The sequence below is a fragment of the Piliocolobus tephrosceles genome, chromosome 6 (genome assembly GCF_002776525.5).
Source record: "Piliocolobus tephrosceles isolate RC106 chromosome 6, ASM277652v3, whole genome shotgun sequence".
Taxonomy (NCBI): Eukaryota; Metazoa; Chordata; class Mammalia; order Primates; family Cercopithecidae; genus Piliocolobus; species Piliocolobus tephrosceles.
In genome coordinates, this window is record NC_045439.1 from 44,443,571 (window position 1) to 44,469,583 (window position 26,013).

The 26,013-nt window shown below is 36.8% G+C and overlaps 1 protein-coding gene across 2 annotated transcripts in view; it reads left to right on the forward strand.

Moving 5' to 3' along the window:
• Window positions 1-26,013, forward strand: part of KCNH5 (potassium voltage-gated channel subfamily H member 5) — a 952,486-nt gene that overhangs the window by 856,555 nt on the left and 69,918 nt on the right. Inside the window, exon 10 of one of the 2 annotated variants that reach the window (XM_031935710.1) lies at window positions 8,460-8,656. The exons of the other annotated variant lie outside the window; for it this stretch is intronic. Within the exon in view, the coding sequence (XP_031791570.1) occupies window positions 8,460-8,656 (197 nt within the window). The remainder of the gene's footprint in view (window positions 1-8,459; window positions 8,657-26,013) is intronic. 2 annotated transcript variants of the gene reach the window in all.

The window sequence follows — 26,013 nt, forward strand, 5'->3', positions numbered from 1 at the left end:
TTATAATTCAATAGCAGAAAATAAATTACCCTGTTAAAAAGTGAGCAAGAGACCTGAGCAGAAATTTCTCCAGATAAAACATAAAAATAACCAACAGGTATATGAAAAGGTGCTCAAATCACTAATCATCAGGGAAATGCAAATTAAAGTCATTATGAGATATCACCTCACACCTGTTAGGAAAGCTATTATCAAAAAGACAAGATATAATAAATGTTGATGAGGGTGTGGAGAAAAGAGAATCCTGGTATACTATTGGTGGGAATGTAGTTTGGTGCAGCCATTATGGAAAACAACATGGAGATTTATTAAAAAATTAAAAATAGTACTGCTGTGTGACCCAGTATCCCTCTACTGGGTAAATACCCACAGGTGATGAATTTATCACCTCCTACAGATATCTTCACTCCCATGTTTGTTGCAGTATTATTCACAATAGGCAAGATATGGAAGCCACCGAAGTATCCATTGATGGATGTATTGATAAAGAAAATGTAGTAAGTATATGCAATGGAATATTATTCAACCTTAAAAAAGAAAGAGAGCCTGCCATTTGCCACAGCATGGATGAATGTTGAGGACATTATACTAAGTGAAATAAGCCAGACACATAAATAATATATTACTTGATTTCACTTATATGTAGAATCTTTTTAAAAAGTCAAATATGCAAAGATAGAGAGTAAAACAGTGGTGGGGAGGTAGAGTAGGGTGGCAGGAAATGAGTACATGTAGGTCAAAGGCTAGAACGTAGCACACATGTAGGATGAACGTTTTTAGAGATCTAATGTATATATGAAGACTATAGCTAATAATATTGTATTGGCATATCTCAGGGATTGTGTTGGTTTGGTACCTGGCCACCATAATAGGGCCAATGTTGTAATAGAGTCACCAATTTTTTGGTTTCCCAGCACATATAAAAGTTATGTTCACATTATGCTTAGTCTGTTATGTGTGCAATAACATTATGTCTAGAAAATGCATATACCTTAATTTAAAAATACTTTATTGTTAAAATATGCTAGTGATCATCTGAGCCTTCAACGAGTTGTAATCTTTTTGACGGTGGACAGTCCTGCCTTGATGTTGACAGATGCAGACTCATCAGGTTGGTGGTTGCTGAAGGGTGGAATAGAGGTGGCAATTTCTTAAACTAAGATGACGATGAAATTTGCTGCATCAACTGACTCTTCCTTTCATAAAATATTTCTCTATAGTATGTGATGCTGACTGATAGCATTTTAGTCACAGTAGAACTTCTTTCAAAATTGGAGTCGGTCCTCTCAAACTCTTGCCACTGTCTGATCGACTGAGTTTATGAACTGTTATAAATCCTTTGTTGTCATTTCAACAATGTTCATAGCGTCTTCACTAAGAGTAGATTCTGTCTCAAGAAACCACTTTCTTTGCTCATCCATAAAAAGCAACTTCTCACTGGTTGGTTTTATAGTGAGATTGCAGCAAGTCATCCACATTTTCAGACTCCACTTCTAATTCTAGTTGTCTTGCTATTTCTACATCTGCAGTTACTTCCTCCACTGAAGTCTGAAGCTCTCAAAATCATCCATGAGGGTTGGAATCAACTTCTTCCAAACTCCTGTTAATATTAATATTTTGGCTTTCTCACATCTCACATGAATCACAAGTGTTCTGAATGGCATCTAGAATTCTGAATGTTTTCCAGAAGAGTTCCCATTTATTTTGCCTAGATCCTTTAGATGAATCAGTATCTATGACAGCTATAGCCTTACAAAATATATTTCTTGAATAATAAGACTTCAAAGTCAACATTACTCCTTGATCCATGGGCTGCAGAATGGATGTTGTGTTAGCAGGCATGAAAACAACATTCATCTTGTACATCTTCATTAGAGCTCTTGAGTGACCAGATGCATTGTCAATGAGCAGTCATATTTTCAAACGAATCTTTTTTTCTGAGCAGTTGGTCTCAACAGTAGGCTTAAAATATTCAGTAAAGCATGCTATAAACAGATGCACTGTCATCCAGGCTTTGTTCTTCCATTTATAGAGCAAAGGCAGAGTAGATTTAGCATAATTCTTAAGATTCTAGGGCTTTGGGAGTAATCAAGGAGTAGTGGCTTCAACTAAAGTCAGCAGCTGCATTAGGCCCTAACGAGTTAGCCTATCCTTTAAAGTTTTGAAGCCAGTTTTTGACTTCTCTCTTTCTATGAAAGTCCCAGATGGCATCTTCTTTTAATAGCAGGCTGTTTCATCTGCATTAAAAATCTGTTGTCTAGTCTAGTCACCTTCATCAGTTATTTTAGCAGATCTTCTGGATAACATGCTGCAGCTCCTACATCAGTACTTGCTGTTTCAGCTTGCATTTTGATGTTGTGGACATGGCTCCTTTTCTTAAACTTTATAAACCAATCTCTGCTAGCTTCACACTTTTCTTCTGCAGTTTCCTCTCCTCTCTTAGCCTTTACAGAATTGGAGATAGTTAGGGCTTTGCTCTGGATTTGGCGTTGGCTTAAGGGAATGTTGTGGCTGGTTTGATCTTCTTTCCAGGCCAATAAAACTTTCTCCTTATCAGCAGTAAGTCTGTTTCATTTCCTTGTCATTCATGAGTTCCCTGGAGTAGCACTTGTAACTTCCTTCAAGAACTTTTACTGTGCATTCACAACTTGGCTAGCTGTTTGGTGCAAGAGGCCTAGCTTTTAGTCTCTTTTAGCTTTTGACATGCCTTCCTCACTAAGCTTAATTATTTCTATCTTTGGACTTGAAGTGAGAGATTTGTGATTCTTCCTTTTGCTTGAACACGTAGAAGCCATTTTAAGGTTGCTGGTTGGCCTAATTTTGATATTATTGTGTCTCAGAAAACAGGGAGGCCCGAGGAGAGGAAGAGGGAGTTGGGGGATGATGGATCAGTGGAGTATTTAAAGCACACACAATATGTATTGATTAGGTTTGCCATCTTATACGGGTGTGGTTTGTAGTGGCCCCAAAGAATCACAACAATAACATGAAAGATTACTGATCACAGATTTCCATAACAGATATAATAATAATGAAAAAATTAGAAATATTGTGAGAATTACCAAAATGAGACACAAAATGATCACATGCTGTTGGAAATATGATGCTGATAGACTTGTTTGACACTGAGTTGCCACAAACCTTTAATTTGTAAAAAACATAATATCTGCTAAGTGCAATAAGGTAAAGCACAATAAAATGAGGGTTATGCCTGTTTGTAACACAAATTTTTGTTAAATAGGTAGATTTTAGCTGCTTTCATCTCACAATCAAAAATATGTAAGATGATAGACATGTTAATTTGCTTTACTATAGTGATTCACTATAGTGATTTTACTGTCTTTATGTATTCCATAACGTTACATGTTAAATCTCAAGTATATACAATAAAACTTACTAAAAAAAGAAGTGAATACATGGATTAAGATCACTGTATAGAAAAATCTTCAAATAGAGCCACTATCACACCCCTAAACTCACAGAAAACTACCTAAGTAAAATTCAGATTAGCAGTTCTCACTGATGAATACCTATAGTAATTTTTATTTATGTATTTATTTTTCCGAGACTGAGTCTTGCTCTGTCACCCAGGCTGGAGTGCAGTGGCGTGATCTCAGCTCACTGCAACCTCCTCCTCCTGGGTTCGAGCCATTCTCCTGCCTCAGCCTCCCAAGTAGCTGGGATTATAGGCACCCGCCACTGTGCCCAGCTAATTTTTGTATTTTTAGTAGAAATGGGGTTTCATCATGTTGGCCAGGCTGGTCTCGAACTCCTGACCTCATGATCTGCCCACCTCGGCCACTCAAAGTGCTGGGATTACAGGCATGAGCTACTGTGCCCTGCCTAACTGTGGTAATTTTTATGCATTTATTTTATTTATGTTATTAACTCACCAAATAATGTGTCTCACATTTGAAAAAATAAATCTGGCTATAAAATCAGCCCCTTAGGGGACCATAATCCCTAAGCATACCGTAGTCTGTATTACTTCTTTAATTATGTTGTAACTCTCTCTCTGTTTTGCCTTAAATGTTCCAGTTTCCTACTATATGAGTCTTTCACACTTATTTCTGTTTTACAATCCTTTTTCCTGTAGTTTAACAGTGAAATACTTCATAAGACTTGATGAAAAGAACTGAGAAAATATAAATAGACCAAACAACAACTTTCATGTTTAGCACAAGCTTTCTACTAATTTTAGGATTTGAGGGGAGGTTAGTTATCTCTAGCTCTAAAATGTTTATAGCAGAGACTACTTGTACCCAGCAGGAGCTGACCTAAAAACCAGCATCAAATGTTCTGTAGTCAAGAAGATGAACAGGCGTTCCCAGCCCTGAAAGTGTGCAAAATCTTTTGTACAATAAAGAAAAGTGTTTCTTCATTAGTTATTCCATGCATATTAGATGCATGCATGTTAGATATTCCATGCCTAACCCCACATTTTCACAGCCTATGATTTCTGAGATGACTTACAGTAAATGTGCATAATATGCTTGAAGAAGGACATTAACCAACTTTAGTTTGGCTGGTAAATTAATTAATTTTTTTGAAAGATGACCGTATTTTCAGAAATGCGGTAAAAGTTTGTTGTGAATTGATTGCTTAATAGGTGACGTAGAAAGCCAACAAAGTAAACACACTTTGAAATGGTTGATTAGCTTAATATCCAGTTTACATATTGCATATCCCAATGAAAATTCTATGTAATGAAACAATTAGTGTTGCTTATTACGTAAAGTGAATTCTGATGTTGGGGGCAGAATTATCTACTTTTGTTAATTTTGCTTTGCTTTTCTAAACTTTTTGGGAGAGGAGCAGGAAATAAAGTTTATCATGAGTTCATATTCTAGTTTATTGCTATCCTCACTGTATCATAGACTTTTTATTTTCCCATAATACCAAAAACATAATAATTTAATGTAATAATTTAAATTTAAAAATTTTAGGCAGAAATAGTGTAAGAATTTTTAATTTCATCAGTTAAGTTAAATAAAATATATAACAGATATTTGAATGATTCTTTAATTAAAAATGACCCATACTGGTAAGAAGAAATTACCTTTCCATTTTGAGTACCTTTAACCTGTTGAAAATGCACTTAGTAATCAATGAATATTTATTTATGATCTATAAATCTATGTATATATTTTATGAATTCAGTTTTATTAAGGAGTATAATGAAAGACATTGGTGAAAATGGTTTGCTGTTTTTTAATATAGAAAAATTTGGAAAACAGAGTAAGAAGAAAAAGACGCATAAACATACCACTTAAATCCAGTTGCTATTATTATTTAAATGCATTTTATTTTAGTCTTGTATCCCTTTAGACTTTTAGCTCAATTTGTATCAATTGATAAATTTATATAACATAGTATATTATATGATATGATTTGGCTGTCTCTTCACCTAAATCTCACCTTGAATTGTAATAATTCCTACATGTCAAGGGCAGAGCCAGGTGGAAAAATTGAATAATGGGGGCAGTTTCCCCCATACTGTTCTCCTAGTAGTGAATAAATCTCTTGAGATCTGATGGCTTTATAAATGGGAGTTCCCCCTGTACAAGCTTTCTTGCCAGCCACCATGTAAGACATGGCTTTGCTCCTCATTTGCCTTTGGACATGATTGTGATGTCTCTCCAGTCATGTAGAACTGTGAGTCAGTTAAACCTCTTTTCTTTATAAATTACCCAGTCTTGGGTATGTCTTCGTTCTTTATTAGCAGTGTGAGAACAGACTAATAAACTATATATAATAACATATACTTATAAAATACATTATACTTTGGTTCCATCAAGAGAATTGTCTTAAGAAAAGAAGATAAAGTAGATTTCTTAATTGACAATTCTTTTAGTCTTGACACTTCAGTTTCATTTTTATATATTTTGTTATAGCTGTAAACATATTCATATTATTCTTTATATATTTATTTCTTAATTAACATTGTAAGTTAAGAATTTTTTGCATGTTATCTCAAAAGCTGTTTTAATTCTTTGGACATTGATATTTTACACATATTTTTACAATTGCCATAGCTATTGGACATATAGGGTTTAAATAAAAATCTAGGGTTATCATTAATAACACTATAAAGAATATTACATGCAGTGGTTCTAATGTTTTGATTCTCAGATGTGAAAATATATGAAAACCAAATAGCTGTAAAGTAATGAGCACTCATAAATGGTTAAGAGGTTATAATTGACAATTTAAGAAAATGATACAGAAATGAGTCATAGAGAAGTGTGACTTTTTTTCTATCTCTTGAAGGAAAAATCCAGTATGGAAAGAGTAAGAATAAAAAGGAAAAGAAATAAGAGGTAGATCAAAGCAGCCCTTTAAAAGCTTGCCTTTTTTTTTTTTTTTTTTTTTTTGGTGCCATCAGGAACTGTGGTAATGTAACAGTTGTTGATGTTTTCTGTTTACAAAGTATTACACATAAATTATAAGACAAAATGAAAACCATACATTGTTCCATAATGCAGAGAGGACCTACCATTTTGATGCATTTACTTCTGCGCTTTGTGTGCATATATGTATGTATGTTTGGGGGTGGGGAGATGGGGTACATAAAATGAGATTATACTGTGTGTATGGTTTGATATCCTGCTTTTACTATTTTATATAACCTTATATAACCTCTATGTCACTTGTAAAATTTATGATACCTTGTGTCTGCATACTATTTCATTATTTATTGACATTTATTTCTAATTTTTTGTGATTATCAATTTCACTTCAGTGAGCATTTTTATAAATAAATTTGGTACTTCTTGTTATGCAATTTGAATAAATGCCTATAATTGGGATTACTAGTTTGAAGAGAATACCACGTACAGAGTTCTGAAACTCATCTGTATAAAAGGAGGTAGAGTTTCTGTAACTGCAGTCTCCCTTTGGTTATTACGATGCTGTATAACCCTAGAGACTTTGTTTGGATATCAGGTTTCTAATCTCCCTTCCTTGGGCAAATAAATGGGTATTAGATGGTTAATTCGTTCATCAGTGTCATGAACTAAAAGGAATTTTTGGAGGGTCCAGAAACAAATGAATTGCTTAAGATTAATTAAATATTCATTATAGTTGTTTTATGCTGGTCACATGATCATGTGGTGGTTTTAATCACCTCTTCAGTCATGTGCATATTTTCTCTTTCTACCCTGAAGTCCCCCTTAAGCTTGAAATCAAGCCCCATGTTTCTCTCAGAACTTCCCAACTACCTAGGTGAGCAAAGAATCTGTGATCTCACTCACTCAACCTCTCTGTTTCTGTCTTGTCATTGTCTTTGTCTCTCTCTCATTTCTGTGGTTACACATTTTCTTTTTTCTCTGGTTGTCTGGCTGGCCTGAAGGGTGATGCAAGTTCTTTCTTCTTCTTCTTCTTTTTTTTTTTTCCTGTTAGGTCTGATTTTAATCTGCTTGATGACGGCAGATAGTTGCTCAGCTCTGTGGTTTGAGTGCAGAAAGAAGAAATCATTAACAGAGTGTCTCTAGGAAGATGTTTCCCTCCTGGATATACTCCCCCTGTCTTTTTCTCTTTAAAACTTTTCCTTTCACGCAGAAGTTGAACAAAGAATGCAGTTGACTACACTTCAGAAACCAGGGACTTTTATGGAACTGCCTCGGCAGAAAGGCCTTGGGGATCTTTAACCTTAGACTCTTTCTCGTTCTTTTTATTTGGGCAACTAAGTATTTGATTTCAAATGATAAATGGTTGAGTTCAGGCCACCAGTGGGTAGTGCTCTGAAGTGAATAGGTGATTTCTGTGCAATTTCTAGAATGTTTAAAAGCCGTCTACATTTGATGATAGTGTAGCACTTTTTATAGAACTGTTCATGGGATAACACATTTGAGTCTCCATGTTTTACTCAAGCTGGGTCCTTCAGCTTTGTCATTGTGGATGGGGAGCTCTTGAGCTGGACTCTGAGAACCTGTATAAGGTTGGCTAGGTAGAGAGGGAAGGGCATTCTTGGGGAACTAAGTCGTGGCAAGTTTTAATTGGCTTAGGGCACAATTCATAGTTACTGAATAATGTGTGTGTAATATATGTTGGATCAGCCCTAGATTTATTTACAGCAGATCCTTCTATGTTGCATTTTATTATCTTTACCAGAAGGCAAGGATGAAACTAAGTAGTCACCTTTGCTCCTTCTAGTCAAAATAGGAAAAGTTAAGGTGGCAGAAAATAATGAAATTATTTGTTAAAATGAGGTGTTTGGCTTCTCTGTTGGATCCATTTATTCATGTCACTGCAGATTTTCATCAATAACTGAATTCAGGGTGATGTTACTTTCCGTATTATATGAAAGCATTGTATATTGTTATGTGTTTAGAGATGCGGTTATCCCCTCAGTTCTAAATTATGCTGGAAGGTCAATACTATATAAAACTGAATAACAAGAGTGATCACAATAAGAACAGTGGTAGATACTTGAATATGTATCTTATACTGTTTTCTAGGGAAGGGTGATGTATTTGGAGACATCTTCTGGAAGGAGACCACCCTTGCCCATGCATGTGCAAACGTCCGAGCACTGACGTACTGTGACCTACACATCATCAAGCGGGAAGCCTTGCTCAAAGTCCTGGACTTTTATACAGCTTTTGCAAACTCCTTCTCAAGGAATCTCACTCTTACTTGCAATCTGAGGAAACGGGTATGTTGTCTGGGTCTGCTTTTTCTTATTAGTGTCCAGAGTATTAATTAATTCAGCTCTATTAGCTGAGGAGTAGAAAAGATACTTTGTTTTGCAGCACTAAATTCCCATCAATGTAAAGTGGCATAATTTTCCTTCCCTTTATTTATATTTTGTTAACTTTTTAAGGGAAAAAAACACCCTGTTTCTATGAGTAAAGACTTGAATCTTTACCATTTAATATACAAAATGAAAAACAGACTTGAAGAGAAACAAGCTGTGAACTCTCCTATGATGTAGTTGGTTCTTGGAGTTTATAACACTGCCATAAAATCAATTCCAGTGTCTTTTACCTTATTATATGGGTTTTTTAAAAGCTGGTAAAGTTAATCAAGCTGGGTGCCTATTTTACATTCTCAGCTCTCTTTAGGCACCTCTCATTTCATAATCAATTCACAAAGTTTACTCTTTCAAAGAACGCTATCTCAAAAATTAATTAGCCACATTGACACATCCTACAAATATGGATAGGAATCCTTTATTTTACACTGCTGCTGCACATTTAACCTTCATTGCCACTTTTTAACTGATGAGTGTGACACAAATTTAATTTGCATGAAGAAATCTCCTACTTCTGGTTTCTAGGTCATTGGGCGTTGGGTAGGGCTTTTTTATTGCCAAGAATGAAATATATGTTTGGATAACTGCACTTAAGTGATTTTATCTAAAATGATCGCCTGTCTGTGGTGAAGTATTTTGAAATAACAGTCATTCCTTTCCATAACCTGCTTAAATGAAACCTTCTCTGTAGTTAACAGGGAGGGAAGAAATCAAGCAAAGAGATAAATTAATGTCTATACTGTAGCAATGTAGAAATGAATGTAATTAAGTCAATGTAATTCCTACTTAGGGTTCCAAGAAAGGATGAGACTAGCAGGAGTAGTGTTTGTACTGGTTGTATCACATTTATTTGATCTATACTTGAACATCATTTTCAGTTCATACTTTTGTTATCAAATAGATGGAGCGTCCAGAACCTGTGAGACAGAATTAAATAGCTATAGAGAACATACAGACTTAAATACAGGTACCTATGCTCAATAGATCTATAGTTAAATGTGAATATTATGTCAAACACAAATAGTTGAAAGTGAAGGCAGATGAATGTGGAAGAGGGATGCTAAATATTAACTAAATGTGGAAGTTTCTCACTTATTGTTAGGGAGCTCAGAGTCCCTTTCAGTATTAAGCAGGAATGTCTCCTTTGGTCTACGCTCTGCCTTCTGCAATGACAAATTTCCCTTCAACAAGGCAACCTGTTAGGTAGTTGAGTCTTGTGGTATGGTTGGTCCTTGAATAACACAGATTTGAACAACAAGGGTCCGCTTACACACCAATATTTTTTGACCAAATGCAGATGAAAAATACAGTATTTGTATTATTTGAAATGTGTGTATACCAAGAGCCGACTTTTCCTGTATATGGGTTCCACAGGGTGGACAGCAGGGCTTCAGTATGTGAGGATTTGGGTATGTGAGGGGATCCTGGAACCAGTCTCCCTCATATACCGAGGGAAGACTGTATTCTTAAATACTGCAAGATTATTGAAAACGCCTGTCCAACATCTGTACATTTCTCAGGACTTGATGTTTATAATATTCCTGTGAAAGAAAATGGGCAGCTATTTTGTCCTTCAAATCACATGAGAAAACTCAGGCCCAGAGGGATTAATATCAAATAACCAACTGATACCTTTGCAATGCAAGGTGCCAAGGAGGGACAATGAAAACAGATCACCAGTGGAAAATATCTGTCACCTCTCTTTCTCTTACACACACACACACACACACACATTCATTGGTTGTGACAGCTGAGTACACACAGGTGTGGCTACTTCTGATAGGAAGAGAAGCTAGAGACAGAAAACTGTTGTTGGTTTTTCTAACGGGTCTCAGAAACACTGTGCGTGTCTCCATGGGTGCCAGTTTGCTGAGTGACATCAGGTGGCTTTCTTCTCTCACAACCTGTTTCCTATTATAACCAGTGTCAGTTTTTATAATTGTAGCCTTTCTGCTCTTGATGCGTTGTCTCAATAACTTGGCAAATAGTGGGAAAAGGGTGTCATTCAGTGTCACTTTATTTTCTGAAAAACAATATTCTCATGAAAAAGATAAGTGGTGAGAAAATATTATCTCATGATTAGTAATACTAGCTACCATCTGAAAACATATTGTAAATAGCCAGGCACTTCAACATAGTTTACTTATAATATCTTATTAAACATCAACAACCCACAAACAGAGCAGTATAATCTCCATTTCACCCATGAAGAGATTAAGGTTCTGAAATTGGAACAGCTAGTTGCCAGATAACTTAGGAGTCAGGGCCTGCATTTGCATTCATCTCTATGATTCTAAAACCTGTATTTTTTAGACTACCATATTGTTTTAACTTGTCAAAGTCGCTGATATTTTCTTTTCCACAATATTCCACAGAAACGCTGTCAGCAATTTATAGTTTCTTTTTCACTTATTCACTTTATTCCAATTGATCTATTAATGAAAACATTTTGTCCTTATTGCTATTATTGTAAAAATTATTGCAATGGACATTCGTTGTGAATTCTATAACCAAAACTATGTCTTTAGTATGCTATTGATATCTCATAGCTATCATAGCCATTGATTAAGGGTGTGTTCCTGCTAAGTAAGGGAGCAGATTTTGAATCCAAGTTGTCAGCCATGGTATGGTACAGTTCTGGCCACACAGGTGTATCCAGTGGCTCAGAAGAGAGGTTTGTTTAGTGTATGGCTTTCCATGGCTGCAATAAGGAGGGAAGTGAGCCTTCCTTAGCTGCTTGCCTTCATCTTCATTAAGGAAAAGTAAGATGCTTGCTGTGCAAATATAGCTCTTCCTACCCATCCTTAAGCCCCTCTATGTAAAAATTCTAGAGCTATAACTAGTAATTCCATCAAACAACTACAGCATGGGCTGGCAAACTTTTTCTGTCAAGGACCAGATAGTAAATAATTTTGGATTTGTGGGCCAATCTCAACTACTCAACTTTTCCACTGTAGTATGAAAGCAACTGTCCTAGCTTGGGCCACCATAACAAAATATGATAGATTGGGTGTCTTAAGCAGCAGGAATTTATTTCTCACAGTTCTGGAGGCTGGAAAGTGTATGATCAAATTACTGGCCAATTTGGTTCCCTGGTGGGGGTTCTCTTCCTGGCTTGCAAAATATCCAACTTCTCACTGTGTTACCACATAAGAGAGAGAAGGGGAGGTGGAGAGATGGCGGGGGGAGGAAGCAAGCTCATTGGTGTCTTATAAGGGCACCAAGTCCCTCATGAGGGCCCCAACTTTTGTTTTCTTTTATGAGATGGAGCCTCGCTCTGTCACCCAGGCTGGAGTGCAGTGCCGTGATCTCGACTCACTGCAACCTCTGCCTCCCAGGTTCAAGCGATTCTCCTGCCTCAGTTTCCTGAGTATCTGGGATTACAGGCACCTGCCACTACGCCTGGCTAATTTTTGTGTTTTCAGTAGAGACAAGGTTTCACCATATTGGTCAGGCTGGTCTTGAACTCCTGACCTCGTGATCCGCCTGTCTCAGCCTCCCAAAGTGCTGGGATTACAGGTGTGAGCCACTGCACTGGCCCCAACTTTATGACCTCTTCTAAACCTAATTACCTCCCAAAGGCTCCATCTCCAAATACCATCACATTGGGGATAAGAGCTTCCACAGATGAATTTTGAGGGGGTAAAACTTAGTCAATAGCAAAGCTGCAGATAATACATAAAGAAATGAGCAAGATTGTGTTTCAATTACTTTATTTACAATCAGGTGACTGCCCAGGGGGCTTAAGTGTGTTAATTGTTGAAAAAAGAGGACTGGAAGAAGTTAAATGGGGACAACAGTGGGCATATAAATAGAATCTCCCCACCTTTATTAGAAAGCAAATATTTTCTACTTGCTGCCTATTCAGAGGGTTATGAGATGGAAAATGCCACAAATATCAATAAGAAGTAGCTACACAAAGCAGGCAGATAGCATGAAAGAGTAAGGAAGAATTTATAGTTACTGTGAAAATGGAGAGTTCATTTCACATGTGAACGAGACAGCTGTTACTCAGTCTGGTAGGACATTGCCTTGTGGGGATGCTGGGCTAGTGTTGCTTAGTCCTCATAGTTTTTTTTCTCCAAGAGGCCAGAAGCACATTTTTATGGGAAAACACATTTGTTTGGTAATTAATTTGATTTGTTTTTAAAATTCTGTGGTCAAACAAAATAAGTCTGCTTGCTCTTGGTCCAACAACTCACGATCTAAGTGGAATCAGTTAATGAACTCCTGGTCTCATGGGTCTAGAAACCTGAGATTTTTACCTAGGGCCTGTACATTTTGATGAAAAAAATTTTATCTATTTTCTAACTGACATTTAGCTTTTCCTTTAATTTGAAAGGTTGTTAGACAACTACAGTGTTATTAGAAGTACCAAAAGCAATTATATTAATGGGTATTTTCATATATCATATGTGCTGAAGATATCTTGAAATGCCGTGTATGCTCATTACTATTTAACAATTATGATGGTTATTAGGCCTGCTGCTAGACAGAAGCACATAGATTGCTATACTGTAAATTATTTGAAAATATTTTGATGACAAGATTTCAATATGTGTTTCCTTTGCAATCCTGTGTATTTTATTTTGTGCATTTAAAGCAATTCTTTTGAGGAGAGGTACATAGGCTCCACCAGACTACTGGAGATTAAGATCCCATGTGTGAGAGTCAAAAGCTAAACTGAATTGAGCAAAAGAACCGGTTGAGTTATTTTTCAATAATAAGAACACAATTCCATAGTTTCCAATAAGTTTAAACATATTCAGAAAAGGGATGAGAGAGAAGCAGAGGAAAGTTGACTTATTTGCTTACTTTATGTTTGTATTTATTTAACCAATTCAAGATGCTAATTCCTGGAATGACAAAATGGTATTCATTAAATTGATGACCAGCTCTTAGGTATACATCAAAGAAGGTAAGCAACACACCTTCTTTGACACACACATAAAAAGGTAACACAGGTGACACCTACATTTTAAAGGCTTCTTATTAGACTTTTAAAGTTAATATTAACTTCTTCTCATTTTGCCTGTTTGTTGCACAATGATTTTTACCATTTGTGTAAAAACGAGTTAACCTAGCAGATATGACTATTGTCCTTTGAAAGACTTGCTTATAAAGCTGGCTCTTGTGAACTTGATTTCAAGAGGACTCTCGCCACTAACTGACAAGTAGCTCTCTGTGCCTTAACTGTCTATTCTAACAAGGTGGATTGATGATGAATATCAACTTTCCTTCCCGAAGTGTGGAATTTTGGCATATGTCGGGCAGAAGATGCCTTTGTGGCCATCTCCAGTGCAAAACCAGGAGCACCAAGTCCTTAATGAACTTCCCTGGTTGACAGCATTTCTCGTGTGTTGTCATGCTCTTGCTTGTGCCTGGCTTCCCCCAGACTTTGCCCATGCCCCTTTACCTTTGCTAAATTTTCTTTGTATCTTATGCTTCAATAGTCATAGCCATGAATATGATGATATGCAGAATTCTGTGAATCTGCCTAGTGGATTGTCTGACCTTGGCATGGACTTGAGGATCACCAATGCACCATATATAAAGGTTAATAGAAAATCTGTGTCCTCAAAGGTCCTCAAATCAGCAGATATATTGGTAATTTTGTTGTAACCTTCTTTTTCCATAAAAGATGCTGAAACCTACAGACAGTATGTTTTATGAGTAAAAGAGAATGAACCATTTAAAAGTAAGTGGTATATTTGTCCATAAGGCAGTCAAGCGAATTTCATTTCCTTGAAACTTAAAATATATGTTACATGAACACTGCTGGCTACAATAAGCATGCCTGAGATTTTAAATTATTTCTGAATATTTTCTTCACTTTCAAGATAGCAAGAACATATTTTCCTCCAGATTGGCTATTTAAATAGGATGAGAGAAGAATTTTATTTGCTGTTTCTGTACGTCTTCTCATGAGACACTTTGTTGAAGTGCGGCACAGAAAGTATTGGCTGGCTCACCATATAGCCATGCATCCATCCAGCCCCTATCCCATGACCATGGGGTTGTGGACATAAAAGACCAGGTGCCTGCTCTCCTGGAGGCTCCGGTCTAGTGAGAGATCATGAGTCAGATAAGTGCTACGAGAGGATTATTCTCAGTACACAGGGGGCATAAAGGAGATGAATTCAGTTTATCCAAGGGGAAGACACAGGGAAGGATTCCAGGAGGTGACAAGGGCACTGGAGTTAGGATTTCATTTCAAATAGAGGAATATTCTAGAATAAGGAAGGGTCTTGTATATCACCAAGTTCATTTTATTTTCTTTAAAGATGAGAGAAATTCAGACCCAGGAAATTAAGTGATTGCCTAAGTTCGCTTAGCTCGTTAGCAGTAGAGCTGAGACCGGAATCTAGTCCTTGGAATCTCATGCTGGTAATATTTCTGTTATTTAACCTAGAATAAAAGCATTTCGAAGAAGATCATCAGGAAGATCCAATACTTGACTGTGTTCATTTTTAATAGAGAAGGATAATATGTGGCATGAATTTGCATGTGATTCATAGATCGATTTTAGTTTTTCATATTGTGGTTCAGGATAAAACTAATAGTAAAGCCAAAACAAGACAAGCAATAAGCAGTGTTCAGAGTCAGTGGACAGGACTCTCAATCTGGACATGAATCAATATGTCTGGTGTGGCCACAGCATATCCATCACCTGCATAGTAAAATATCTCATTTTAGTGAAAGCATTTAACTTTCATATGAGTATTACTTAAGAAGTGTTACTGAATACAGTAATATTGTCTTGCTGATAATACTGCATTCTGATATACTCTTTGTTAACACGTCAACACTGCTGTACTGGTTAGTATAAATACATAGAAAGATAAAAATTCTCACTTTAAAAAAAACCCGCTACTTTTTTTTTTTTAGTCGGGGGGGTGAAGTTTCGCTCTGTCTCCCAGGCTGGAGTGCAGTGGCACAATCTCGGCTCACTGCAACTTCCACCTCCCAGGTCCAAGCAATTCTCCTGCCTCAGCCTCCTGAGTAGCTGGGATTACAGGTGCACAACACCATGCCTGGCTAATTTTTGTATTTTTAGTAGAGACAGGGTTTCACCATGTTGGCCAGGCTGGTCTCAAACTCCTGACCTCAGGTGATCTGCCCACCTCAGCTTCTTGAAGTACTGGGATTACAGGCATGAGCCACAGGGCCCGGCTGCTACTTTTTCACGTTTGTGTTTTAAGTTATTTTTTAAAAGATGTTAATACTTTTATATTAGAAGTTACAAAAAATATTGACAAGCTTACCACCAAATGTGTACTAAATTATGTGTACTAAAAATATTAGTTAATCATAAAAAGAAAGGGAAGGAGAAAAAGAAGATACAAAATTGAATATTTTCATATAGAACTGGAAACATCTGAGACTTGTTTGATAGCAGGTAGAGAATGTGTTTTGTTGTTGTTGTTGTTGTTAGGGCTGAAAACTAACAAAAGATTACTATGCAGCCAATTCCAAAAATGCAAAAAAAAGAATGTAAACTGAATTTTGAAAAAGAAAAAAATCACTAAGATCGAACAATGTTAATACAGGCTAAAATTATATAATCGAGTGGGTTTCCCTTTTAAATACCATGTCTTATGTTATATTAGTGGGTATAAACCCTCTTGTGGTTTCAGATTGAGTGGTCATGGCCAGAGAAGTATTGTCTTTTCACTCCATGACTCTGCTTATTTTGTCACTGGTGTAATTAAAGCTTCTAAGCAAATGGCTCTAGAGTTCTAATACCTTTACTGTTGTCATGGAGTGGAGCCCACTGGATGTTGATAAAAGTGATGTCAAACTGACATCCTTTACTTGTGGTCTCAAAGAAGTGCTTCCATTGTGGTTTCAGAGACTCATCTTCCTTTAGCTCCATAGTTTCTAGTTTAGACTCTTTTTTTTGAGGCAGAGCCTCGCTCTGTCACCCAGGCTGGAGTGCAGTGGTGCAATCTCAGCTCACTGCAAGCTCTGCCTCCCGGGTTCATGCCATTCTCCTGCCTCAGCCTCCCGAGTAGCTGGGACTACAGGCTCCCGCCACCACGCCCGGCTAATTTTTTGTGTTTTTTTTTAACAGAGACAGGGTTTCACAGTTTTAGCCAGTATGGTCTTGATCTCCTGACCTTGTGATCTGTCCGCCTCGGCCTCCCAAAGTTCTGGGATTACAGGCGTAAGCCACCATGCCTGGCCTAGACTCATTTTTATTAAACATCTCTATGCACAGGGTAATCTGGGACCTCTTGCCAATATTTCTTTAATCCTTGTATTAGTCTCTTGGCTTACTATCACAAAATACCATAGACTGAGTAGTTTCAACAACAGAAATTTATTTTCTCACAGTTCTGGAGGTTCGAAGTTCAAAATCAAGGAGCAGTAGGGATGGTGTCTGGGGACGTCTCTCTCCTTGGGTTGCCACTGGCCACCTTCTCACCGTGTGTTCACATGGCATCCCTGCAGTGCCTGTGTATGTAGAGAGTGAGAGAGCTCTCGAGTCTCTTGTAAAGACCCAAGTCCTATCGGATCACAGCCTCATCATTATGACCTCATGTAACCTTGATTACTTTTTCAGAAGCCTTGTCTCCAAATGCAGCCCTACTAGATGTTAAGGCTTCCCCATATGAATTTGCAGGTGGGAGACATAAATCTTCAGTCTGTAACAATGAAGTTTTATATTTAAGTTAAATATGAAGAAATGACTTTGAAAATATGTTAAAATCAAAACTTACAGCTGGAGTGTAACATTACTGGGGATGGATGTGCAGCAGCAGCAGCAGCATTCACTGTTGATTTTTATAACTTCGGGGCAGTGCATAATTATCAATACCAGCAAAGTGTTCTTACCCTCCTACAGTGATTTAAGAAGGATTGCTATTTAAACTTAGACAAATGTCCCCAGGCAAGATCAATTCAAATTGTCAAATGGAAAAACAGAACATAGAGGTACATGTAGGTTCCCTTTCACCCTAAAAAGCCATTCACCATTCACCATTCACCCTGAAATGTCCTTTTCTACAGATGGCACTGTTCTTGAGTAGAGATCAACCGAAGCCAGCTGGCAACGTTGTGGAGAAGCATAGTAGCAATCTTGTATTTTGATGTTCCAGTGGTAAGAAATAGTGGTTTGGGTTCACTCTGGCATTAGCACAGGCTCAGAACTCAATAATGCTTTTCTTTCCAGAAAACGTTCTTATTATGGTGAATAATAAGCAGCAGCAGCACAGAATGTCATTTTTTTCTGTGAACAATGAAGCATGTCAGCGGCAATGATCTTTTGTGGATGAAAAACATACTGGAATTGGATATCAAACAGGACTAACGTATTTGCTTGGTGTACATGTGTCGCAGATTGCATGTATTTCAGTAGCAATACGGGCATCTTTGAAGAAATGCTCTATGAATGGCAATGGGTATTCCAACTACTTTCTTTTGTTTTCTTCACCCACCCTCCCCACAATGGTATATTAGCTAAACAAAATAGTAGAACCCAATTGTTCAACAAATCCATCAATTCTTGATCCTGTGGAAAAGACATTACTAAAATATTGTCCATACTTGGAACAAAAGATGATATGGTTTCCACAAAACTCTCAAATAGTATGTGGTATCTATGTTTACTTCTCTCATAACACTGATTATGGTATTTTGGTTTCTTATTTACATTTCTATTTTTCAACTGAACAATGAGCTCCATACAGTAGGTATTTTCTGTAATATTTTATTGTCAATGGCCAGAATAGAGTCTGCTATATAATTAAATGAATGACTGAAATGTTAATCTGTGATGCTGCCCAGCAGTTTTTATCATCACTGACCAGAATAATCACTGTTATCTAAAACACACAATATCTTGGATAACTTTGGCAATAAGCCCTATGTAATAGGATTATGAAAATTACCATTATTAATTGGTGTTAAATCATGATTAGAGTTAAGTCCCAGCTGCTGTTTCTAACTATTTGTGTCTGCAAATTCTGCACAGTCCTGCAGCAGCTTGTCTAGTGCATTCAGAGTAGTACAGCAATTTTGATATCACTGTGGAGTGAATCGAGATCACCTGATGCCAGGGGCTGTGATTGTCAGAGTAGTGCCTTATTCCCATTCTGACAGACTTTGAAGAGAAAATGATTGCTCTGAAAACCCTGCGTGCCACATTTGAATCTGAACAGAGTCTACTTATAACTCTCATTACCTCAATTGATCATCAGGACTGCAAATTCACTCTGACCTACTGGGTCTGCTGGCAATAGTTCTGCTTACATGTTATGGTTTGTAGAAATTTCACTTCCAAAATGATGTTGCTTGTCACTTCGCAGTTTACACACCACAGGCGTGATGGCGTTTGAGCTTGAAATCAACACTGTAAGACAAGTGAGTTAAGGGAGGTAAGGTGATTCGCTCATGGCCATACAGGTGATAACCGTTCAGAGCCTGCAACCTCCGTTTTTCAACTCCACGCTGGCTCACATTCCACTGATGGGGGTAGAAAGAGGCGGACCTTCAACAATTTCTGAAGTTTGTCATGTGCATTTAGATGAAGCAGAGACCTAATTATGGAGTCTTTTAAGCCCTTAAGCTGCTTCTATTTAGGGCTCTCTGTTGGTCTGCTTCCAGACGGAATAAAAACTTTTCCACATTTAGTCACCAGGACAGAGGTTCACAGATCTCTTGCTCTTGAATATGCCTCCAAAGCAGTTATTTAAGGACAGTTTCACAAGTTTCAAAGTTGGGGCTGGATTCAGTAATTTACCAACATTTTGAACCATAGATTATACTGTCTGGTTTCTTGCCAGCTCTTCGTTTTAAAACCAGAGTTTATTTTTATTGCAAGAAAATACATATTTTAGTAGTAAACAAGAAGAAAATAAATAAGCCTTTAATAGATAGAAAAGTATTTAAGCAACATAATGTAAAAAGACATTTTACAAATTATTTTTCTTGCAAATGTCTATTCAGCAATCTATTTGAGACATTTGTTTTTATTTTAGGTCTGAGCCCTGCCTCACCATAATGTATCTCTAGAGGCATCTGAGCTGGACGCTAGACTGTTTGTTTCTAAAATGTCCACTACTTATGAATTCTCAGCAATTAATATTTGATATGATTAATAAAAGATGTGCTCTATCATATCATTTTCATTTAAAGTAAAATACTCTTTTTGAATTAGAAAGCAAGGGTTCTTATTAATGTTAAGGCTGAAATGTGTGTATTGTTTTCTTCGTTAATGCCTTTTGGCATTGATTTAACCTTAGGATACATGCAAATTTTCTTATCCTAACTACTTAGGTCTTGTTTTACTTTTCTTTGTTTTTACTTTGTTTTAAAATTTGTATAAATTTAAGGGGTTCGAGTGCAGTTTTGTTACATGACTATATGGCTGAGTGGTAAAGTCTGGGTTTTTAGTGTAACCATGACCTGAATAATATACATTGTGATAATTAAGTAATTTCTCATCCCTCACCCCCCTCCTACCCTGGCACCCTCCTAAGTCTCTAACATCTGTCATGCCACACTCTAGGTTCATGTACACACGTTACTTAGCTATGAGTTATAAGTGAAAACTTGTGGTATTTGACTTTCTGTTTCTGCATTGTTTCACTTAGGGTAATGGCCTTCGGTTCCATCTGTGTTGCTGCAAAAGACATTATTTTATTCTTTATATTGGCTGAATGGTATTCCATTGTGTGTATACATATCACATTTTGTTTTTCTTATTGTCTTTTATTTTAGGTGCGGGGGTACATGTACAGGTTTGTTACATGGGAAAATTGCATGTAATGGGACTTTGGTGTACAGATTATTATGTTACCCAGGTAATAAGCATAGTACATGACAGCTAGTTTTACAATCCTCATCCTCCACCCTCCAGTAGGTTCTGGTGTCTATTGTTCCCTTCTTATTGTCCACGTGTACTCAATATTTAGTTCCTACTTATAAGTGAAAACATACAGTATTTGATTTTCTGTTTCTGCATTAATTCACTTAGGGTAATAGCCTCCAGCTGCATCTGCATTACTGCAAAGAACATGACTTTTTTTTTTATGGCTGTGTAGTATTCTAATGTGTATATATACCACATTTTCCTTATGTAGTCTACCACTGATAAGCATTTAGGTTGATTCCATGTCTTTGCTATTGTGAGTAGTGTTGTAGTGAAAATATGCATGTATGTGTCTTTATGGTAGAATGATATCTATTCCTTTGGATATATACTTAGTAACGGGATTGCTGGGTCAAATGGCAGTTCTGTTTTAAGTTTTTTGACAAATCTCCAAACTGCTTTCCAAAATAGGTGAACTAATTTACCTTCCTACCAACAACGTATATTTTCTCTGCAACCTCAACAGAATGTGTTGTTTTTTTGACTTTTTATTAATAGCCATTCCGACTGGTGTGAGATGGTATCTCATTGTAGTTTTGATTTGCATTTCTGTAATGATTATTGATGTTGAGCATTTTTACATATGCTTGCTGTCTGTATGTATGTCTTCTTTTGAAAAGTGTCTGTTCATGTCCTTTGCTCATTTAAAAAATATTTGTATGTTTTTAATTTTTTGTGGGTACATAGTAGGTGTATGTATTTATGGGGTACATGAGACCTTTTGATATAGACATGCAATGTGAAATAATCATACCATGGAGAATGGGGTATCCATCCCCTCGAGTATTTATCCTTTGTGTTACAAACAATCCAGTTACACTCTTTTAGTTATTTTGAAATGGACAATTAAATTATTATTGACTATAGTCACCCTGTGCTATCAAATACTAGGTCTTATTTCTTTCTACTTTTTTGTACCCATTAACCATCCCCAAGAACCCCCACCCAGGCCCTACCACCCATCCCAGTCTCTGTTCACCATCCTTCTATTCCCTATAAACATGAATTCAATTGTTTTGACATTTTAGATCCCAGAAATAAATGAGAACATGTCAAGTTTGTCTTTCTGTGCCTGGTTTACTTCACTTAACAGAATGATCTCCAATTCCAACCATGGTTTTGCAGATGACATGATCTCATTCTTTATTATGGCTGAATAGTACTCCGGTGTGCATACATACCACAGTTTCTTTTTCCATTCATCTATTGATGAATGCTTAGGGTGCTTCCAATTCTTAGCTATTGTAAACAGTGCTGCAAAAAACATAGGAGTGTAGACATCTCTTTGATATACTGATGTCCTTCCTTTTGGGTATATACCCAGCAGTGGGATTGCTGGATGATATAGTAGCTCTGCTTTTAGTTTTTTGAGGAACCTACAAATTTGTTATCCATAGTGGTTGTACTAATTTACATTCTCACCCACAGTGCTCAAGATGTTCCCTTTTTCCACATCCTTCTCAGCATTTGCTATTGCTTGTCTTTTGAATATAAGCCATTTTAGCTGGGGTGATATCTCGTTGTAGTTTTTATTTGCTCAAAGTGATGTTGGGCACCTTTTCATATGCCTGATTTCCATTTGTCTATCTTATTTTGAAAAATGTCTTTTCAAATATTTTGCCCATTTTTGATTGGATTATTAGATATTTCCTGTAGGGTTATTTGAACTCCTTATATATTCTGGTTATTAATTCCATGACAGGTGAGTAGTTTGCAAATATTTTCTCCCATTCTGTGAATTGTCTTTTTACTTTGTCGATTGTATCGTTTGCTGTGCAGAAGCTTTTTGACTGGATGTGATCCCATTTGTTCATTTTTGCTTTGGTTGCCTGTGCTTGTGGGGTATTACTCAAGAAATTTTTGCCCAGACCAATGCCCTGGAGATTTTAGCCAGTGTTTTCTTGTAGCGTTTTCGTAGTTTGAGGTCTTAAATTTTCTTTGCCCATTTTTTAATGGGGTTGTTTGTTTTTTGCTTGTTAATTTGTGTAAGTTGCTTTTAGATTCTGGATATTAGTCTTTCGTCAGATTCATAGTTTTTAAAACTTTTCTCTCATTATGTACATTGTCTGTTTACTCTGTTGATAGTTTCTTTTGTTGTGCTGAGATGCTTTAGTTTAATCAGGTCCCATTGGTCAATTTTTGTTTTTATTGCAATTGCTCTTGGGAGTCTTCATCATGAACTCTTTGCCAGGACCTGTGTCCAGAATGGTGTTTCCTAGGTTTTCATCTAGGGTTTTTATAGTTTTAGGGTTTACATTTAATTCTTTAATCTACCTTGAGTTGATTTTTGAACATGATAAAAGGCGGGGTCCAGTTTTCATCTTCTGCATATGGCTAGCGAGTTATCTCAGCACTATTTATTGAATAGGGAGTCCTTTTCCTATTGCTTGTTTTTGTCAACTTTCTCAAAGTTCAGATGGTTGTACGGGTGTGGATTTGTAACTGGGTTATCTAACTTGTTCTGTTGGTCTATGTGTCCATTTTTGTACCAGTGCAGTGCTGCTTTGATTATTGTAGCCTCATAGTATAGTTTGAAGTCAGGTAGTGCAATTCCTCCAGCTTTATTCTTTTTGCTTAGAATTATTTTGGCTATTTAGCCTCTTTTTTTGGTTCCATATAAATTTTAGAATAGTTTTTTCTAATTCTGTGAAAAATGTCGTTGGAAGTTTGATGGAAATAGCATTGAATCTATAAATCCTATTGGAGAGTATAGTTATTTTAACAATACTGATTTTTCCTATCCGTGAGTGTAGAATGTTTTTCCATTTGCTTGTATGATTTCTGATTTCTTTCAACTGTGTTTTGTAATATTTGCTGTTGAGGTCTTTCGCCTCCCTGGTTAGCTGTATTTCTGGGTACTTTATTTTTTGTGTGTGTGCCTATTGTCAGTGGGATTGCATTCTTGATTTGGCTCTCAGGTTGGATATTGTTGATATATAGAAATGCTACTGATATTTTTTTACATTGATTCTGTATCCCAAAACTTTGCTGAAGTGGTTGATCAGTTTTAGGAGAGTTTGGGCAGATATTATAGGGTTTCTAAGTATAAAATCATATAATCTATGAAGAGAGAGAGTTTGATTTCCTCTCCCTGTTTGGATGCCTTTTATTTCTTTCTCTTGCCTGATTGCTCTGGCTAGAACTTCCAGTACTATGTTGAATAGGAGTGGTGAGAGTAGGCATCCTTGTCTTGTTCTGGTTCTCAAGCCAAAGGCTTCTAGATTTTGCCTATTCAGTATGACGTTGGCTGTGGGTTTGTCATAAGTGGCTCTTATTATTTTGGAGTATTTTCCTTCAGTGTCTGGTTTGTTGAGGGTTTTTAACATGAAAATATGTTTAATTTTATCTGAAGTCTTTTCTGTGTCTATTGAGATGGTCATGTAGTTTTTATTTTTAGTTCTGCTTACGTAATGAATCACGTTTATTGATTTGCATGTGTTTAAACAATCTTGCATCCCAGGAGCGAAGGCTTGATTATGATGGATTAGCTTTTTGATGTGCTGCTGGTTTTGGTTTGCTAGTATTTTGTTGAGGATTATTGCATCTCTGTTCATCAGGAATGTTGGCCTGAAGTTTTCATTATCTGTTCTGTTTCTGCCAAGTTTTGGTATCAGAATGATGCTAGCCTCATAGAATGAGTTAGGGAGGAGTTCCTCCCCCTCAGTTTTTTGGAATTGTGTTGGTACCAGCTTTTCTTTATATGTCTGGTAGAATTTGGGTATGAATCTGTCTGGTCCAGTGCTGCTGTTTGTTGGTGGGCTTTTTATTACTTATTCAAATTTGAACTTGTTATTGCTCTGTTCAGTGTTTCAATGTATTCCTGGTTTAATTTTGGGAGGTTGCATGTTTCTAGAAATTTATCAGTTTCTTCTAAATTTTCTAGTTTGTATGCATGAAAGTGTTTGTAATAGCCTATAAGTGTTTTTTTTTATACTATGGGGTCAATGTTAATGTCTCCTTTGTTACTTCTGATGTGTTTATTTGAAACTTTCCTCCACTTTTTTTGTTAGAATAGCTAGAGATCTGTTAGTCTTATTTATTCTTTCAAAGGAAAAGCTTTTGGTGTGTTGATCTTTCATGCTTTTTCACGTTTCAATTTTGTTCAGTTCAGCTCTGATTTTGGTTATTTCTTTTCTTCTGCTAGCTTTGCAGTTGGTTTGTTGTTCTTGTTTTTCTAGTTCCTCTAGGTGTGATATTACATTGTTAATTTGAGATCTTTCTAACTTTCTGATGTGGGCCTTTAGCACTATAGTCTTTTCTTTTAACACTGCCTTAGCTGTGAGTTTCTGGTATATTGTCTCTGTTTTTATTACTTTCAAAGAATTTCTTGATTTCTGCCTTAATTTCATTGTTTACCCAGAAGTTATTCAGGAGCATGTTGTTTAATTTCAATGTAATTGTATGATTTTTAGAGAGCACCTTAGTATTAATTTCTATTTTTATTGCGCTGTGGTCTGAAAGTGTGGTTGATATGTTTTCAGTTTTTTTGAATTTGTTGTGAATTGTTTCATGGCCGAGTGTGTGGTCAGTTTTAGAGTATGTGTTATGTGCAGATGAGGAGAATTGTGTATTCTGTTGTTGTTGGGTGGAGTGTTCTGTAGATGCCTTTTAGGTCCATTGGGTCAAGTGTTGAATTTAGGTCCCAAATATCTGTGTTAGTTTTCCGCCTCAATGATCTAATACCATCAGTGGGGTGTTGAAGTCTCCCATTATTATAGGGTGGTTATCTAAGTCTCTTTGCACTGCTGTAAGAACTTGTTCTATGAATTTGAGTGCTTTAGTGTTGGGTATGTGTATATTTAGGATAGTTATGTCTTCTTGTTGATTTGAAGCTTTCATAATTATGTAATGCCCTTCTTTTTCTTTTTCATTATTTTTGGTTTAAAGTCTGGTTTTTTTTCCTTCTGAAATTAGAATAGCAACCTCTGTGTTTTTTTGTTTGTTTGTTTTCTATTTGCTTGTTAGATTTTTCTCCATCCCTTTACTTTGAGCCTGTGGGTGTCACTGCATGTGGAATGGGTCTCTTGAAGACAGCATACTGTGGGTGAGGTGATGATGGCAAGGTTTGCGCATATGCACACCATTGGTAGCATGGTAAGGTTTACACATGCATACACCAACGAAGTGGTGGGGCGAGGTTGTGGTGGAGTGTACACTGGCAAAGCTGTGTGGAGAGGCTGCTGCGGGGTGCTGGTTGGTGAGGGCTTGTCTGCTGAAACTCTCCATTTGTTAAGCAGGATCTGCTGGTGAAGGAGCTCTGGCAGCAGTTGCTGGGAAATGCCCCATTTGGGCATGCAAGGCTATGCTGCAAGTGGACATGGGCTTGCAGGGACCACACAGGAGGCTAGAAGACAAGGTTCATTGCAGATCAGACTGCAAGAGA